Source organism: Anolis carolinensis, unplaced genomic scaffold (genome assembly GCF_035594765.1).
Source record: "Anolis carolinensis isolate JA03-04 unplaced genomic scaffold, rAnoCar3.1.pri scaffold_7, whole genome shotgun sequence".
In the NCBI taxonomy this organism is placed as follows: Eukaryota; Metazoa; Chordata; class Lepidosauria; order Squamata; family Dactyloidae; genus Anolis; species Anolis carolinensis.
This window is the reverse complement of record NW_026943818.1, coordinates 16,297,141-16,318,166: the sequence shown is the minus strand read 5'-3', so window position 1 is coordinate 16,318,166 and position 21,026 is coordinate 16,297,141. Positions and strand designations below refer to the sequence as shown.

Genomic DNA, 21,026 nt, shown 5'->3' with positions numbered 1-21,026 from the left:
TAGCCTTGCAGTCTCAAAGCCTGGCCGTTAGTGAGGCCTAACTCTTCCTGTCCCCTGGGCTGAGTGGGTTGCTAGGAGACCAGGTGGGCAGCAATTGGATAAAAACAATTATTCCTCTCCCTCTAATTAGGACTTTATTTTTCTTTTCTTTTTGTTGTATCAACCTAGAGGCATGGATGAGGGGTTGTGCTGCCAAGATTAGTGTTTCTGGGATGTGTAGTTTTGATGTTTTGTCCTAGGCTAAAATTTCATTACCTTTGATATATATACTAGCTGTGCCCGGCCACACGTTGCTGTGGCAAAGTGGTGGTGGTATTGGTTAAAAATTGTTGTGTAATTTTTATTTGACGTTTTTTGTATTTTTTAATTAATTTTATTGAAAGTTATCTTTTTAAATATTATATTTTATTATTTTCTTGTATTATTTTTAGTTATTTTCTGTTATAGTATTTTATTGTATAAATTTTTTTAGTGTTTTCAATTATTTGTTATTGGGTTGCTAGGAGACCAAGTTGGAGGAGCTTAGCCTTCTAACTGGCAGCAATCGGATAAAAACAATTATTCCTCTCCCTCTGATTAGGACTTTATTTTTCTTTTCTTTGTATCAACCTAGAGGCATGGATGAGGGGTTGTGCTGCCAATTTTCGAGGTTGTGCGGTGTTTAGTTTTGTTGTTTTGCCGGTCGCCAGGATTCCATCACTCTTTTATATATATAGATATATATATATATCATTCTATTATTATTCTATTATTATTGTAGTATATTATCACATTATTACTATTATATTATTCATTGCTCATGACTACATTGAAACTAGAATAGAGAGAAATCAGCGTGGAAACTGATTACAGTTACATATTACAATTATATATTTTTGTTATTTAAATTATATATATTGTGAAATTATGGTGTTTTTTCTCTCTCAAAGTGACACACCACCCAAGTCATGCTAGGTTTTTTTTTGGGTGAATTTTGACACACCAAGCGCAAAAAACTTGCCCATCATTGCCTTAGAGTAAAGACACAACGAGGTGGGTCCGTGGTTTATATTTTCACGCCTGGGCTGCTCTTTCTGACCTTCCAGGCCTTTCGAGGTGGAATTTCAGTTCCCGAACAACGCGGGGAACGAGACCTCCAACCATCGAGTGGACGGCCTGGCTTTCCTGAACGAAGACATCGTGGGTAAGAGGACGCATCTTATTTGTTTGCAGCATATTATATTATATTATATTATATTAGCTGTGCCCGGCCACACGTTGCTGTGGCAAAGTGGTGGTGGTATTGGTTAAAAATTGTGTAATTTTTATTTGACGTTATTTGTATTTTTTAATAAATTTTATTGTAAGTTATCTTTTTATTATATTTTATTATTTTCTTGTATTATTTTTAGTTATTTTCTGTTATAGTATTTTATTGTATTAATTTTTTTAGTGTTTTCAATTATTTGTTATTGGGTTGCTAGGAGACCAAGTTGGAGGAGCTTAGCCTTCTAACTGGCAGCAATTGGATGAAAGCAATTATTCCTCTCCCTCTAATTAGGACTTTATTTTTCTTTTCTTTTTGTTATGTCAACCTAGAGGCGTGGATGATAAGTTGTGTTGTCAAATTTCGAGGTTGTGGGGCCTGTAGTTTTGTTGTTTTGTGGGTCGCCGTGATGCCATCACTCTTTTATATATATAGATACTATCATATTATTATCGTTTATTTATTTATTTATTTATTTATTACAATATTTATATCCCGCCCTTCTCACCCAACAAGGGACTCAGGGACTTACAATAAAACACATATATAAAAATTGTACAATCTATCTATCTATCAATATATATATATAAAAGAGTGATGGCATCACGGCGACCGACAAAACAAAACAACAAAACTACAGGCCCCCCAACCTCGAAATTTGACAACACAACCCATCATCCACGGCTCTAGGTTGATACAACAAAAAGAAAAGAAAAATAAAGTCCTAATTAGAGAGAGAGGAATGATTGCTTTTATCCAATTGCTGCCAGTTAGAAGGCTAAGCTCCTCCAACTAAGCTCCTCCAACTAGCAACCCAATAAAAAATAATAAAAAACACTAAAAAATAATTAAAAACACTAAAAGATTAATACAATAAAATACTATAATAACAGAAAATAACTATAAATACAAGAAAATAATAAAATATAATAAATAAAAATATAACTTACAATAAAATTAATTAAAAAATGCAAATAATGTCAAATAAAAATTACACAACAATTTTTAACCAATACCACCACCACTTTGCCACAGCAACGCGTGGCCGGGCACAGCTAGTACACTATAAAACAGTTAAAATTATTAACTTACATCGGACATTCATAAAACACATTCTAAAACACAGATGGGCGTTTTCAAGTTTAAAGGACTGGGTCTGTCCTTTAATTAATTATATTATATTTTTATATTATTAATAATTATTACATTATTAATAATTATTATAGTACATTATATTTATAATGTATTGCACAATGTCACACGATTTTTCTTCCGGGGTTATCAATGCCATTCTTTCCTAATTGGCTGTATCATAAAAACATGGGGAAAGTGCATTAAACTGCCAAAACTTTGTTTTGCTATAGCACATTATATTATATCATTATTATATTTACTATCATGGCTATAGCACATTATATTATTATACTTACTGTCATAGCTATAGCACATTATATTATTGTTATATTTACTATCATAGCTATAGCACATTATATTATTGTTATATTTACTATCATATTGTCTTTACCACATTATATTATGTTGTTTTTATTACATTATTATATTATAATTGCATTATATTATTATATTGTGTTATAATTAATGTAATATATTATATTACATTATATATAATAATAATATAATTATTATATTATAATATATTATTATATAATTATAATATTTTATAATTAATGTAATATATTATATTACATTATATATTATAATATAATTATATTATTTAATAATATATAATTATTATATTGTGTTATAATTAATGTAATATATTATATTACATTACATATATTATAATAATATAATTATATTATATAATATTATATAATTATTATATTATGTTATAATTAATGTAATATATTATATTACATTACATATATTATAATAATATAATTATATTATATAATATTATTATATAATTATTATATTATGTTATAATTAATGTAATATATTATATTACATATATTATAATATAATTATTATATTATTATATAATAATATTATATAATTATTATATTATGTTATAATTAATGTAATATATTATATTACATATATATTATAATAATATATATCATTATATAATATTATTATATAATTATTATATTATGTTATAATTAATGTAATATATTATATTACATATATATTATAATAATATATATCATTATATAATATTATTATATAATTATTATATTATGTTATAATTAATGTAATATATTACACTATATATATTATAATAGAATAATTATATTTTTATATTATTATATTATGTTATAATTAATGTAATATATTATATTACATATATATTATAATATATATCATTATATAATATTTTTATATTATTATTATATTATGTTATAATTAGTGTAATATATATTATAATAGAATAATTAAATTTTTATATTATTATATTATGTTATAATTAATGTAATATATTATTATATTATAATAGAATAATTATATTTTTATATTATTATGATGTTATAATTAATGTGATATATTATATTACATTATATATATATTATAATTATATTATATTATTATATTATAACTAATGTCTCTTTCTCTCCGCAGTGACCAAGAGTTCCAAGACGGGCTCCATCAACCTCTGGAGCTGGAGCCGCTCCTTCAAGCAAGGGAAGGGCGGGCGGAGAGCCGTGCCGGCGGTCATCCTGGCCGAACTGGAGTGGTCATCCACCGACCTGCCTTACCTCACCCTTAGCACCTGCCCAAGTAAATCACCGCCCGGGATGTGGGCATGCCGTGGATTTCTTTCATTCTAAGATAGGCACATAGTCTACCATCTCCAGTACTTAGCACACTAGGTACCCTTAGCAGCACACTAGACGCCCTTAGCAGCACACTAGGTGCCCTTAGTGGGATATATATGCATATATATATAGATAGATAGATTGTGTGTGTGTGTTTTGCACATGCGTGCCTGGCACCAACCCTGTGTTCCCTTCCGTTGTCCCTGTGCCGCCCCCCCCCTCCCTCCCTCCCTGCAGCAGAAAGAGTACGTGTTCTGCGGCGACGAGAAGGGCAGCGTCTGGATGTACGACCTCAGCAACCACTTGTCGGCCCTGAGCGTCACCAAGGAAGACTCCACCACCACCACGATAGGCCCTTCACAGGTATTTCTTTATTTACACTTTTCATATTCCACCCTTCTCATGATGCACACATATACACATGGTAAACACTCCGTGCCGTTATTAGACACGTGACATATATAGACAGACACAGAGGCCATTTCGCATTTTCCAGCCACAGGGGGAGCTGCCGCTTTCGCCGTCCACTTGTGACACCGAGTCCTTGATGGAGTTCTTCCTTGTTCCTTTCTGCACGCTGCTGGAAGTTTTTTATGGTGTCATGAATTACAACAATTTGTATATATATTATTTTACTCTATTATTATTGGTTTTATTACATTTATTTTTATCTCTATTGTTGCTACTATTACATTTATTTTCCTCTATTTTATTATTAATACATTTATTATTTCACTCTGATATTATTATTTTACTGTAGTTATTATTATATGTATTATTTTCCTGTATTATTATTGGTATTACAGTATTACATTTATTATTTTTCTCTATTATTGTTGCTACTATTACATTTATTTTACTCTTATTTTGTTATTAATACATTTGTGATTTCACTCTGATATTATTATTTTACTCTATTTATTACTGCATGTATTATTTTCCTGTATTATTATTATATGTAATATTTTACTCTATTATTGGTATTACTGTATTACATTTATTATTTTTCTCTATTATTGTTGCTACTATTACATTTATTTTACTCTATTTTGTTATTATTAATTTATTATTTCACTCTATTATATTATATTATATCAGAGTGAAATAATACGTGTATTAATAATAATAATAAAATAGAGTAAAAGAAATGTAATAGTAGCAACAATAGAGAAAAGTAATAAATGTAAGAATACCAATAATAGAGTAAAATAATACATATAATAATAATACAGGAAAATAATACATTAGAGTAAAATAATACATATAATAATAATAATAATACAGTAAAATAATACATTATTTTACATAGAGTAAATATCAGTGAAATAATAAATGTATTAATAACAAAATAGAGTAAAATAAATGTAATAGTAGCAACAATAGAGAAAAGTAATAAATGTAATAATACCAATAATAGAGTAAAATAATACATATAATAATAATACAGGAAAATAATACATTAGAGTAAAATAATACATATAATAATAATAATAATACAGTAAAATAATACATTATTTTACATAGAGTAAATATCAGTGAAATAATAAATGTATTAATAACAAAATAGAGTAAAATAAATGTAATAGTAGCAACAATAGAGAAAAGTAATAAATGTAATAATACCAATAATAGAGTAAAATAATACATATAATAATAATACAGGAAAATTAGAGTAAAATAATACATATAATAATAATAATAATACAGTAAAATAATACATTATTTTACATAGAGTAAAATAATATCAGTGAAATAATAAATGTATTAATAACAAAATAGAGTAAAATAAATGTAATAGCAACAATAAAGTAATAAATGTAATAATACCAATAATAGAGTAAAATAATACATATAATAATAATAATACAGGAAAATAATATATGCAGTAATAGAGTAAAATATCAATAATAATTGAGTAAAATAATACATATATTTATTATTTTACTCTATTACTGCATGTATTATTTTACTTTATTACTGCATGTATTATTTTACTCTATTATTATAATATCAGAGTGAAATACTAAATGTATTAATAATAACATAACATAAATAAATAAATAAATATAATAGCAACAATAGAGAAAAATAATAAATGTAATAATACCAATAATAATAGAGTAAAATAATACATATAATAATAATTGTAATACAAGAAAATAATACATGCAGTAATAAATAGAGTAAAAAAAATAAATATAATATCAGAGTGAAATAATAAAATGGAGTAAAATAAATATAATAGTAGAGAAAATAATAAATGTACCCTATATTCTTGAGTATAAGCTGACCCAAATATAAGCCGAGGGGGGCTCAAGTATCTACATCAGGGGTCCCCAAACTTTTTAAGCCGAGGGCCGGTCCACAATCCTCCAGACTGTTGAGGGGCCGAATTATCATTTGAAATAAAAATACAAACAAATTCCTATGCATACTGCACATATCTTATTTGTAGTGCAACAACAACAACAATAGAATACAATATTTAAAAATGAAAACAATTTTAACCAACATAAACCTATTAGGATTTCAATGGAAAGTGTGGGCCTGCTACTAGCCAATGAGATAGTCAAGTTAATTAGGATTGTTATTGTTGTGTGCCTTCAATCATGCCAGACTTTGGCCGAGCCTAAGTCTAAAATTAATTATTTATTTACTGCCTTTATTTACTACATTTATATCCCACCCTTCTCACCCCGAAGGGGACTCAGAGCAGCTGTATGTACATACAAAATATTATATTATTAGCATAACACAATATTAGCATTATATATTACTGTATTGAACTATACCATTATACTGTAATATTATATGTAATATATAACATATAATTATTATTATATGGTATTATTATTAGTATTATATTGTATAACATTATAATATTATTATCAATATTATATGTATATACAATATATTATATTATTAGCATAGCACAATATTAGCATTATATATTACTATGTTGAACTATACCACTATACTGTAATATTATTAGTAATATTATATGTAATATAGAATATATAATTAATATTATTATATGGTATTATTATTAGTATATTGTATAACATTATAATATTATTCTCACCGTCTCACTCCAGAGCAGCTGTATGTACATACAATATATTATATTATTAGCATAACACAATATTAGCATTATATATTACTATGTTGAACTATACCACTATACTGTAATATTATTAGTAATATTATATGTAATATAGAATATATAATTAATATTATTATATGGTATTATTATTAGTATATTGTATAACATTATAATATTATTCTCACCGTCTCACTCCAGAGCAGCTGTATGTACATACAATATATTATATTATTAGCATAACACAATATTAGCATTATATATTACTATGTTGAACTATACCACTATACTGTAATATTATTAGTAATATTATATGTAATATAGAATATATAATTAATATTATTATATGGTATTATTATTAGTATATTGTATAACATTATAATATTATTCTCACCGTCTCACTCCAGAGCAGCTGTATGTACATACAATATATTATATTATTAGCATAGCACAATATTAGCATTATATATTACTATGTTGAACTATACCACTATACTGTAATATTATTAGTAATATTATATGTAATATAGAATATATAATTAATATTATTATATGGTATTATTATTAGTATATTGTATAACATTATAATATTATTCTCACCGTCTCACTCCAGAGCAGCTGTATGTACATACAATATATTATATTATTAGCATAACACAATATTAGCATTATATATTACTGTATTGAACTATACCATTATACTGTAATATTATATGTAATATATAACATATAATTATTATTATATGGTATTATTATTAGTATTATATTGTATAACATTATAATATTATTATCAATATTATATGTATATACAATATATTATATTATTAGCATAGCACAATATTAGCATTATATATTACTGTATTGAACTATACCACTATGCTATTATAGAATATGTAATATATAACATACAATTAATATTATTAATATGGTATTACTATTAGTATTATATTGTATAGCATAAGATTATTATCAATATTATATGTACATACAATATATTATATTATTAGCATAACACAATATTAGCATTATATATTACTGTATTGAACTATACCACTATGCTATTATAGAATATGTAATATATAACATACAATTAATATTATTAATATGGTATTACTATTAGTATTATATTGTATAGCATAAGATTATGATCCATATTATATGTATATACAATATATTGTGTGCAATGTCCCGGCAGGTGCTGAAGTGGCCGGAGCTGAAGGCCAACGGGGAGCTGCTGACCGACGTGCTGGTCAACAACGTGGTCACGGACCCCACCTTCACGTACCTGGTCGCCCTGACCGACGTCAACATCGCTGCAATATGGAAGAAGGCCTAGCGGACCAGGGGACGGGACAGGACGGGACCCTCTTTTTTTTCAGTAGTATTTGCAGTATTTGTGACCGTTCTCAGAATAAACTGGGGAGGGGGGCGGGGTGGGGGTGGGGGTCTTGGAAACGTCACGTGTTATTATCACCAATGCAAAGGGACGGCCCACACACATCTCTCTCTCTCTTAACTGTGACTTTTACTTTACTTGGTGTATTAAGTGTATTTGTTTTATAGAAGGACGGTATTTAATAAATCTTGATACGAGGTAACCGTGAAAAACACTTTTTGCCTTTGCACGTTACATGCGCCGGCAAATGCTTCCCTTTTTCGGTTTTGTTTGCATTAGATTGGATGGCGTATCAGACTTGAACCAATACAGTAGAGTCTCACTTATCCAACATAAACAGAATTTTGGATGAGCAAATATTTATTATTATTTATTTATTTACTACATTTATATCCCACTACAATATATTATTAGCATTAAATTACTACATTTTACTATATCATTATATGGTAATATTATTAGCAATATTACATTTAATATATAATAAATATTATATTGTATTATTAATTAGTATATTTTTTATTTATTACATTTATATACAATATATTATTAGCATTAAATTACTATATTGTACTATATCATTATATGGTAATATTATTAGTAATATTACATTTAATATATAATAATTAATATATTGTATTACTTAGTATAATATTTATTTTTTATTTACTACATTTATATACAATATATTATTAGCATTAAATTACTATTTTTTACTATATCATTATATGGTAATATTATTAGTAATATTACATTTAATATATAATTAATATTATATGGTATTATTAATTAGTATAATATTTATTTATTTTTTATTTACTACATTTATATCCCGCTCTTCGGAGCGGCTTACAAATCAAATGTACATACAATATATTATTAGCATTAAATTACTGTATTGTAGTATATCATTATATGGTAATATTATTAGCAATATTACATTTAATATATAATAATTAATATTATATTGTATTATTAACTAGTATAATATTTTTTTATTTACTACATTTATATACAATGTATTATTAGCATTAAATTACTATATTGTACTATATCATTATATGGTAATATTATTAGCAATATTACATTTAATATATAATAATTAATATTATATTGTATTATTAACTAGTATAATATTTTTTTATTTACTACATTTATATACAATGTATTATTAGCATTAAATTACTATATTGTACTATATCATTATATGGTAATATTACATTTAATACATAATAATTAATATTATGTATTATTAATTAGTATAATGTTTATTTTTTATTTACTACATTTATATACAATGTATTATTAGCATTAAATTACTATATTGTACTATATCATTATATGGTAATATTATTAGCAATATTACATTTAATATATAATAATATTATATTGTATTATTAGTATAATATTGTATTACATTATAATATTATTATCAATATTATAAGTACATACAATATATTATATATTTATAAATTATTGTATATTATTTATTTACTACATTTATATCCCGCTCTTTGGAGCGGCTTTCAAATCAAATGTACATACAATATATTATTAGCATTAAATTACTATATTATACTATATCGTTATATGGTAATATTATTAGTAATATTACATTTAATATATAATAATTAATATTATATTGTATTATTAGTATAATATTGTATTACATTATAATATTATTATCAATATTATAAGTACATAAAATATATTATATATTTATAAATTATTGTATATTATTTATTTACTACATTTATATCCCGCTCTTTGGAGCGGCTTACAAATCAAATGTACATGCAATATATTATTAGCATTAAATTACTATATTATACTATATCGTTATATGGTAATATTATTAGTAATATTACATTTAATATATAATAATTAATATTATATTGTATTATTAATTAGTATAATATTTTTTATTTACTACATTTATATACAATATATTATTAGCATTAAATTACTATATTTTACTATATCATTATATGGTAATATTATTAGCAATATTACATTTAATATATAATTAATATTATATTGTATTCTTAGTATAATATTGTATTATATTATAATATTATTATCAATATTATAAGTACATACAATATATTATATATTTATAAATTATTGTATATTATATCAATGTATTGCAAACATTGACTACTAAAAGGCAGACTGCGCTGGATAATCCAGAACGTTGGATAAGCGAATGTTGGATAAGTGAGACTCTACGGAACTTTTTAGACATACTAATTACTAGACATGTGTGCGAAATTCGTTCTTACCGTGTCTTCCGTGTCGTCCGAAGCATGAAGACCCCTCCCCACACAAAACACGGCTCAACACAACTAGACTTAACGTCAGGGGAAAACCCTGATAATATAAATATGAATAATACTTATATTTAAATAATAATAATATAAAATATTATTGTATATTATTCATTCATATATATATCTATATGAATGAATAATATAAAATCATATTTTATATTACTTATATTATTCAATAAAATTTAATAATATTATATTATTAAATATTATTTAATAATATAAGTTATATTATTCATTCTTATATATATATATATATGAATAGTATATATTATTATTAAATAATAATATAAATATAAAATCATATAAATAATACAAAATAATATAAAATGGATAACCCAGCAACACAAATCATATTTTATATTATTCATTCATATATATGTATATATATATGAATGAATAATATAAAATATGATTTTATATTTAACAATAATATTTAATAATATAATTTATATTATTCATATATATATATATATATATATGAATAATATAAAATATATGATTAATTATTATTAAGTCATATAAATAATATAAAATCATATAAATATAAAATAATATAAAATTGATAACCCAGCATCACAAATCATATTTTATATTATTCATTCACACACACACACATATATATATTATGCATGAATAATATAAAATATTATATTATTTTATATTATTTATATTATTATTTAATAATATTTAATACAGTAGAGTCTTACTTATCCAACATAAACGGGCTGGCAGAATGTTGGATAAGTGAATATGTTGGATAATAAGGAGGCATTAAGGAAAAGCCTATTTACACATTAAATTAGGTTATGATTTTACAAATTAAGCACCAAAACATCATGTTTAACAACAAATTTGACAGAAAAAGTAGTTCAATATGCAGTAATGCTATGTAGTAATTACTGTATTTACAAATTTAGCACCAAAATATCACGATGTATTGAAAACATTGACTTCAAAAATGCGTTGGATAATCCAGAATATTGGATAAGCCAGTGTTGGATAAGTGAGACTCTACTGTATATATATATATAATATAAATTATATTATTAAATATTATTATTAAATAATATAAAATCATAAATAATATAAAATCATATAAAATGGATAACCCAGCATCACAAATCATATTTTATATTATTCATTCATATATATATATATATGATTGAATAATATAAAATATGATTTTAAATTATTTATGATTTAATAATAATATTTAATAACAGTTTATATTATGATTTTATATTTAATAACAATATATGTTATTATATAGGTTATTATATTTAATAATATAATTTATATTATTCATATATATATATAAAATATAAATTATATTATTATTATTAAGTCATATAAATAATATAAAATCATATAAAATGGATAACCCAGCAACACAAATCATATTTTATATTCTTTTATTTATATTTTATGTTATTTTTATACTATATTATTTTGAATAATATAAAATATAACACAAATCATATTTAATATTATTCATATATATATATGAATGAATAATATTAAATATGATTTGTGTTGCTGGGTTATCAATGTCATTTCCTAACTGGGACTATCACAAAAACATGGGAAAAGTTTTTATCAAACTGCAGAAACTTTGTGTTTTGTTTGATGGACATCCTGTAGCACATTGGACACATCTAGTTTTTCAAGCCTCAACCGATCTGACATAACCAACAACTAATTAATACTTTATTAGTCAGCATCCAATCTCTCTGGTTTCCGTATCTGAGCCATTACTTGCCTTTGATCGACTCAGCTACTGAAAAGGAAAAACACATCAAACGGTTTATTATTTCCAAGTATTCGCTGTTATTCAATTCCTTCTTGTTTGTCTTTGATGGCGACCTGAAAGGAAAGAGAAGACTTTTTTTTCCGGTGGTTTGATTTGATAAAAACAGTCTCTCAGAATTCCCGTCCTTTCCTAATTGGTTCTATCACAAAAAACATGGGGGAAGTTTGTTATGCTGCCAAAACTTTGTCTTGAATAATAATAATAATAATAATAATAATAATAATATAATATTATAATATAATATAATAATAATAATAATAATAATATAAAACTTTTTTTTCCGGTGGTTTGATTTGATAAAAACAGTTTCTCACAAAAAACATGGGGGAAGTTTGTTATGCTGCCAAAACTTCGTCTTGAATAATAATAATAATAATAATAATAATAATTTATTATTATTAATAAAATATAACATATTATTATTATTATATTTTATAATATTATAAATATAATATTATATATTAATATTATATTATATTATAATATAATATAAATTATAATATATAACTAGCTGTGCCCGGCCACGCATTGCTGTGGCAAAGTATAGTGGTATGGGAAATAAAGTATTGAGGAATTGGTGGTAGTTAAGGTAAAGGGTCCCCTGGGCTGAGTGGGTTGCTAGGAGACCAAGTGAGCGGAGCTTAGCCTTCTAACTGTTGTATCAACCTAGAGGCATGGATGAGGGATTGTGCTGTCAATTTTCAAGGTTGTGGGGTGTTTACTTTTGTTGTTTTGTCCGCTGCCGTGATGCCATCACTCTTTTATATATATAAAATAATATATAATAAATTTTATAATATATAATAATATTATATATTACAGAACAGAACTACTATTATTATTATTATTATTATTATTATTATTATTATTAAAAACACAACAAGATGAGTCCACAGCAGACACTGCTGGTTGTTCTTGTTATTATTATTATTATTATTATTATTATTATTAGAAACACAACAAGATGAGTCCACAGCAGACACTGCTGGTTGTTCTTGTTATTATTATATTATTATTATTATTATTATTATTATTATTATTATTATTATTAGAAACACAACAAGATGAGTCCACAGCAGACACTGCTGGTTGTTGTCGTTGTTATTATTATTACTAGTACTAATAGTATTATTATTATTATCATCTAACTTTTGTAATTGAAGATGGCTTGTTTTGGTCTTGGGATTGTTTTTAGTGTTATAAGCAGCTTTGAGTCTCCTTTAAGAGAAGAACATGGGATTTTTTATTATTATTATTATTATTATTATTAGGTTGTTGTGTGTTTTCCAGGCCGGAAGATGGCCATACAGCCCAGAATACACACAACAACCCTGTGATTCTGGCCATGAAAGCCTTCGACCATTATTATATTATGTTATCAAGTCAGGCCGCATAATTAAATAGGATATTTAATCAGAACAGGGAGACTTTTGAAATGTAAATTATTATTATTCTTAGGTTGTTGTGTGTTTTCCAGGCCGGAAAAGAGTTGTGTCAGACTCTGGGGGTTGGTGCTCATCTCCATTTCTAATCCAAAGAGCCTGCGTTGTCCCTAGACTCCTCCAAGGTGGCCGGCATGATTGCACGCAGTGCCGTGATCGTCCTGCAGCAGCAGTACCTATTGATCTACTCGTAAGGGCAGGCTGCAGTTTATGTCAGATAGCGGAGACTCTACTGTGTATATATACACACACACACACAGATGCACATATATCTATATGAGATAGGTATGGTATGGTAGGGTTGGAAGGGGGCCGAGGGCCACTCACGCGGAAGCGCTCCTCGAGGAGGGAGAGCTCGCTGATGAGGTCGGTGATGGCGTTGGTGAAGGCCTCCTGGGGGCTGTAGTCGGGGGTGGTCTGCACACGGATGATGATCTTGTGCTCCAGCGGGTGCGGCACCTTGTAGCCCGCAAACAGCACCTGCGGGTCCTTCAGCAGCTGCCTGCAAAGATCAACACAAAGGGGACGTCAAGAAACAGCTTCCTAAGATCCACAAACATATTCACAAGAACACCTCAGCAAGCAAGAGTCCAAAACTGGCAGCCATGACAAGATGCAGAGTCTATGGCAAGTGGGAATAATAGTTCCATCTATGCTGATGATCGTGCCATCACCACCCAATAGCTTCCTAAGATCTACAGAGTTAGTCGCAGGAACACATCAGCAAGTAAGAGTCCAAAACTGGCAGCCATGACAAGATGCAGAGTCTCTGGCAAGTGGGAATAATAGTTCCATCTATGCTGACGATCGTGCCATCACCACCTAACAGCTTCCAAAGATCTACAGAGATTCTTGCAGCAACACCTCAGCAAGCAAGAGTCCAAAACTGGCAGCCATGACAAGAGGCAGAGTTTATGGCAAGTGGGAATAATAGTTCCATCTATGCTGACGATTGTGCCATCACCGCCCAACAGCTTCCTAAGATCTACAGATTCTTACACAAACACCGCAGCAAGCAAGAGTCCAAAAGTGGCAGGCACAAGATGCCGAGTCTCTGGCAAGTGGGAATAATAGTTTCATCTATGCTGACGATCGTGCCATCACCACCTAACAGCTTCCAAAGATCTACAGAGATTCTTGCAGCAACACCTCAGCAAGCAAGAGTCCAAAACTGGCAGCCATGACAAGAGGCAGAGTTTATGGCAAGTGGGAATAATAGTTCCATCTATGCTGACGATTGTGCCATCACCGCCCAACAGCTTCCTAAGATCTACAGATTCTTACACAAACACCGCAGCAAGCAAGAGTCCAAAAGTGGCAGGCACAAGATGCCGAGTCTCTGGCAAGTGGGAATAATAGTTTCATCTATGCTGACGATCGTGCCATCACCACCCAATAGCTTCCTAAGATCTAAAGAGTTAGTCATAGGATCACCTCAGATCTACAGAGATTCTTACACAAACACCGCAGCAAGCAAGAGTCCAAAAGTGGCAGGCACAAGATGCCGAGTCTCTGGCAAGTGGGAATAATAGTTTCATCTATGCTGACGATTGTGCCATCACCCCCTAATAGCTTCCTAAGATCTACAGAGTTAGTCGCAGGATCACCTCAGATCTACAGAGATTCTTACACAAACACCGCAGCAAGCAAGAGTCCAAAAGTGGCAGCCATGACAAGATGCAGAGTCTATGGCAAGTGGGAATAATAGTTCCATCTATGCTGACGATTGTGCCATCACCACCCAACAGCTTCCTAAGATCTACAGAGATTCTCGCAGGAACACCGCAGCAAGCAAGAGTCCAAAACTGGCAGCCATGACAAGATGCAGAGTCTATGGCAAGTGGGAATAATAGTTCCATCTATGCTGACGATCGTGCCATCACCGCCCAACAGCTTCTTAAGATCTACAGAGATTCTTGCAGCAACACCTCAGCAAGCAAGAGTCCAAAACTGGCAGCCATGACAAGATGCAGAGTCTATGGCAAGTGGGAATAATAGTTCCATCTATGCTGACGATCGTGCCATCACCGCCCAACAGCTTCTTAAGATCTACAGAGATTCTTGCAGCAACACCTCAGCAAGCAAGAGTCCAAAACTGGCAGCCATGACAAGAGGCAGAGTCTATGGCAAGTGGGAATAATAGTTCCATCTATGCTGACGATTGTGCCATCACCGCCCAACAGCTTCCTAAGATCTACAGATTCTTACACAAACACCGCAGCAAGCAAGAGTCCAAAAGTGGCAGGCACAAGATGCAGAGTCTCTGGCAACTTGGAATAATATTTTCATCTATGCTGACGATCGTGCCATCACCTCCCAATAGCTTCCTATGATCTACAGAGAGACTTGCATGAACACCTCAGCAAGCGAGAGTCCAAAAGTGGCAGGCTGACGCCGGATTAGAGACTCCCTCCTGGGCACACAGACTTGGTGCGCTCCGGCACCACGAGATGCAGAGTTTCTGGCAAGTTGGAATAATAGTTCCATCTATGCTGACGATCGTGCCATCACCGCCCAACAGCTTCCTAAGATCTACAGAGTTAGTCGCAGGAACACATCAGCAAGTAAGAGTCCAAAACTGGCAGCCATGACAAGATGCAGAGTCTATGGCAAGTGGGAATAATAGTTCCATCTATGCTGACGATTGTGCCATCACCACCTAACAGCTTCCTAAGATCTACAGAGATTCTTGCATGAACACCTCAGCAAGCAAGAGTCCAAAAGTGGCAGGCACAAGATGCAGTCTCTGGCAAGTGGGAAAAATAGTTCCATCTATGCTGATGATCGTGCCATCACCCCCTAATAGCTTCCTAAGATCTAAAGAGTTAGTCACAGGATCACCTCAGATCCACAAACACCGCAGCAAGCAAGAGTCCAAAAGTGGCAGGCACAAGATGCCGAGTCTCTGGCAAGTGGGAATAATAGTTCCATCTATGCTGACGATCGTGCCATCACCACCTAACAGCTTCCTAAGATCTACAGAGATTCTTGCAGAAACACCTCAGCAAGCAAGAGTCCAAAACTGGCAGCCATGACAAGATGCAGAGTCTCTGGCAAGTGGGAATAATAGTTTCATCTATGCTGACGATCGTGCCATCACCCCCTAATAACTTCCTAAGATCTACAGATTCTTACACTTGCATGAACACCTCAGCAAGCGAGAATCCAAAAGTGGCAGGCTGACGCCGGATTAGAGACTCCCTCCTGAGCACACAGACTTGGTGCGCTCCGGCATCACGAGATGCAGAGTTTCTGGCAAGTGGGAATAATAGTTCCATCTATGCTGACTATTGTGCCATCACCCCCTAATAACTTCCTAAGATCTACAGATTCTTACACAAACACCGCAGCAAGCAAGAGTCCAAAAGTGGCAGGCACAAGATGCTGAGTCTCTGGAAAGTGGGAATAATATTTCCATCTATGCTGACGATAGAACACTCAATCCAGGTGGCAACTTCTGTTCAAAGGACATTTAGTATCATGCCAAGCTTTTTCAACTTTGTGTTTTCAAATACATTACAACTTGTACCCTTGGTTCCCTTCTGACACGATAAATAAAATTAATCATAATTACTCACGATTTAATGATATTCCCGAGCGTATGGTCTTCCTTGTTGATGGTGAAGAGGCAGGCATTGGGCACTTTGGTGTCCTTGTTGATGGTGATCCTGGAAGGGAAAAAAACGAGAAAAAGCCTCAGAAACATATATGGACGGCGCAGCATCAATATCAATATAAAGACATAATAATTGAAAGGAGGTTGTTTCTCTCTCGAAACAAGGACCCAAAGGAGGAATGGGATCGAATGGTAGGAAAACATGAGGAAGATGGTCATAAGATATAAAAGAATAATAACATATAATATAATAATATAATGTTGTCAAAGAATAAAATAACATATAATATATACATAGAATAAAAGTAAAAATCTGTCTATGTGTCTGTTCACATAGACACATCACATGTAATATTACTAATAATATTACAATATATTGATATAGTACAATTTAAAATATCAATTATATATATATCATTATATACAATATAATTTACAATAATATATAATAATATAATATATTGTATATACATATAATATTAATATTATTATAATATAAAATATAATTTACAATAATATATAATATTATAATATATTGTATATACATATATTGATATTATATTGTAATACGATATACAGTATACAATATAATTTACAATAATATATAATATTATAATATATTGTATATACATATAGTATTGATAATACGTATATTGTAATACAATATAATACAAATTAAAATAATATAATAATATTAATTATATATTACATTTAATATTACTAATAATATTACAATATATTGATAATGTACAATTTAAAATAACAATTATATATATAATTATATACAATATAATTTACAATGATATATAATAATGTAATATATTGTATATACATATAATATTGATAATATATTGTAATACAATATAATACCAATTAAAACAATATAATAATATTAATTATATATTACATGTAATATTACTAATAATATTACATTGATATAGTACAATTTAAAATAACAATTATATATATAATTGTATACAATATGTATTTTTTTTATATATATAAATTAGAAAATAAAAATAAAATAAGGTAAAGGTTTTCCCTTGTCATTAAGTCCGGTCGGGTCCAATGACTCTGGGGGTTGGTGCTCATCTCCATTTCTAAGCCGAAGAGCCGGCGTTGTTCATAGACACCTCCAAGGTCATGTGGCCATTGCCATGACTGCATGGAGTGTCAATGTTACCTTCCCGCTGGAGCAGTACCTATTGATATACTCACATATGCATGTTTGCGAACTGCTAGGTTGGCAGAAGCTGGAGCTAACAGCGGGAGCTCACTCTGCTCCCTAGATTCGAACCGCCGACCTTTTGGTCGGCAAGTTCAGCGCTTTAACGCACTGCGCTACCCGGGACTCATACTACTACTACCACCACTACCGGTATTTTAAAACTCTAAAATCAACACAGTAAATAAAGAACAACACTCTGAAAACAGGGGGATTCTAGACAGGGAACAATCGGGGGCAGCGAACATCTCTGAACAAAGGGTTCCCCCAGGCAGATATCAGCCAGGCTTTGAAGCTGCAAGGCTTTTCAATGCTAATCAAGGTAATTATTACAACACGCACACCTGCCTCAAACAGACCCTGGATATTATTCCACAGATATAACTGAATAAATTGTATTTATTTATTCTTCAAAATATTAATTATTTATAATAATATTATAAAAGAATAAATGGGTAAGTGAGTACTATAAAATAAGAATAACTGAATAAATTTTATTTACTTATTCTTCATAATATTATATTACAGTAGAGTCTCACTTCTCCAACATAACGGGCCGGCAGAATGTTGGATAAGCGAATATGTTGGATAATAAGGAAGGATTAAGGAAAACATTGTATTGAAAACATTGACTACAAAAACATTTAAAAGGCAGACTGTGTTGGATAATCCAGAATGTTGGATAAGTGAATGTTGGATAACTGTACTATAACTACTGTACTATAAAATAAGAATAAAATAACTGAATAAATTTTATTTATTTATTCTTCATGATATTATATTTCAGTAGAGTCTCACTTATCCAACATAAACGGGCCGGCAGAATGTTGGATAAGCGAATATGTTTGGATAATAAGGAAGGATTAAGGAAAACATTGTACTGAAAACATTGACTACAAAAACATTGACTACTAAAAGGCAGACTGTTGGATAATCCAGAATGTTGGATAAATGAATGTTGGATAAGTGAGACTCTACTGTAATATAAATAGTACTATCAAATAAGAATAAAATAACTGAATAAATTGTATTTATTTATTCTTCATAATATTATTTATAATAATATTACAAAAGAATAATAAATGGATGTGAGACTCTACTGTAAGAATAAAATAACTGAATAAATTGTATTTATTTATTCTTCATAATATTATTTATCATATTATAAAAGAATAATAAATTGATAAGTGAGACTCTACTGTAATATAAATAGTACTATCAAATAAGAATAAAATAACTGAATAAATTGTATTTATTCTTCATAATATTATTTATCATAATATTATAAAAGAATAATAAATGGATAAGTGAGACTCTACTGTAATATAAATAGTACTATCAAATAAGAATAAAATAACTGAATAAATTGTATTTATTTATTCTTCATAATATTATTTATAATAATATTACAAAAGAATAATAAATGGATAAGTGAGACTCTACTGTAATATAAATAGTACTATCAAATAAGAATAAAATAACTGAATAAATTGTATTTATTTATTCTTCATAATATTATTTATAATAATATTACAAAAGAATAATAAATGGATAAGTGAGACTCTACTGTAATATAAACAGTATATAAATATAAATAATTTTATAAAATAATATAAATATAATAATATAAATTAATAATAATATAAATAGTATATAAATATAATATAAATAATTTCATAAAATAATAATAAAACGGCCCGGAATAAAAAGCACAATGCAAATAATCCTCCCAAACGCGAGGCCTTTGAGGCGGCGTCTCTGGTATTTTTCCCACAGAATCCGCCCGGCCATCCGTCGGGAGGGTTCGGATTATGGCACCCCCTCCCCCCTTTTCCTGGTGGGTTTGGATATCCACTGGGGTCCCCGGGGTTCTTTCCCGTCCCCCCCGGACTCACTTTTTCTCGCCTTCGAAGAGCAAGAACGACTCGAAGGCCGGCGGCGCGTTCATGGCTGGCTTGGGCCTAGCCCCGCCGGTTTCCGGTTCCGCCCCCTCCTCCTCGGCGCCTCTTTGCTCTGGCCTTGCGCATGCGCGCCCCCTCTAGAGGCACCCGCCGGAACTGCAGCCTCCTCATTCATTCAGAGAT

The 21,026-nt window shown here is 29.3% G+C and overlaps 2 protein-coding genes across 3 annotated transcripts in view; one reads left to right on the top strand and one right to left on the bottom strand.

Moving 5' to 3' along the window:
* Window positions 1-8,733, top strand: part of lrwd1 (leucine rich repeats and WD repeat domain containing 1) — a 49,753-nt gene extending 41,020 nt beyond the window's left edge. For both annotated transcript variants that reach the window (XM_062960386.1, XM_062960387.1), the window contains exons 13-16: window positions 1,086-1,183; window positions 3,827-3,985; window positions 4,265-4,386; window positions 8,319-8,733. In XM_062960386.1, the coding sequence (XP_062816456.1) occupies window positions 1,086-1,183; window positions 3,827-3,985; window positions 4,265-4,386; window positions 8,319-8,459 (520 nt within the window). In that variant the 3' untranslated portion in view covers window positions 8,460-8,733. The remainder of the gene's footprint in view (window positions 1-1,085; window positions 1,184-3,826; window positions 3,986-4,264; window positions 4,387-8,318) is intronic.
* A 3,806-nt stretch (window positions 8,734-12,539) lies between these two features.
* Window positions 12,540-21,026, bottom strand: polr2j (RNA polymerase II subunit J). The gene is made up of 4 exons (XM_062960391.1): window positions 20,838-21,026; window positions 17,680-17,769; window positions 14,429-14,603; window positions 12,540-12,712 (listed from the first exon to the last, which is right to left on the bottom strand). Exons 1-4 carry the CDS (start codon window positions 20,888-20,890, stop codon window positions 12,677-12,679), a joined length of 354 nt encoding a protein of 117 aa, XP_062816461.1. The 5' UTR covers window positions 20,891-21,026; the 3' UTR covers window positions 12,540-12,676.

Bases quoted from the DNA above. Each gene is read 5' to 3' on its own strand.
- polr2j (XM_062960391.1), bottom strand. From the start codon at position 20,890: ATGAACGCGCCGCCGGCCTTCGAGTCGTTCTTGCTCTTCGAAGGCGAG. The intron at 17,770-20,837 runs GTGAGTCCGGGG...TTTCCCTTCCAG, and splicing joins CTCTTCGAAGGCGAGAAAAA to GATCACCATCAACAAGGACA. The intron at 12,713-14,428 runs GTGAGTGGCCCT...CTTTCCTTTCAG, and splicing joins TCCTCGAGGAGCGCTTCCGC to GTCGCCATCAAAGACAAACA.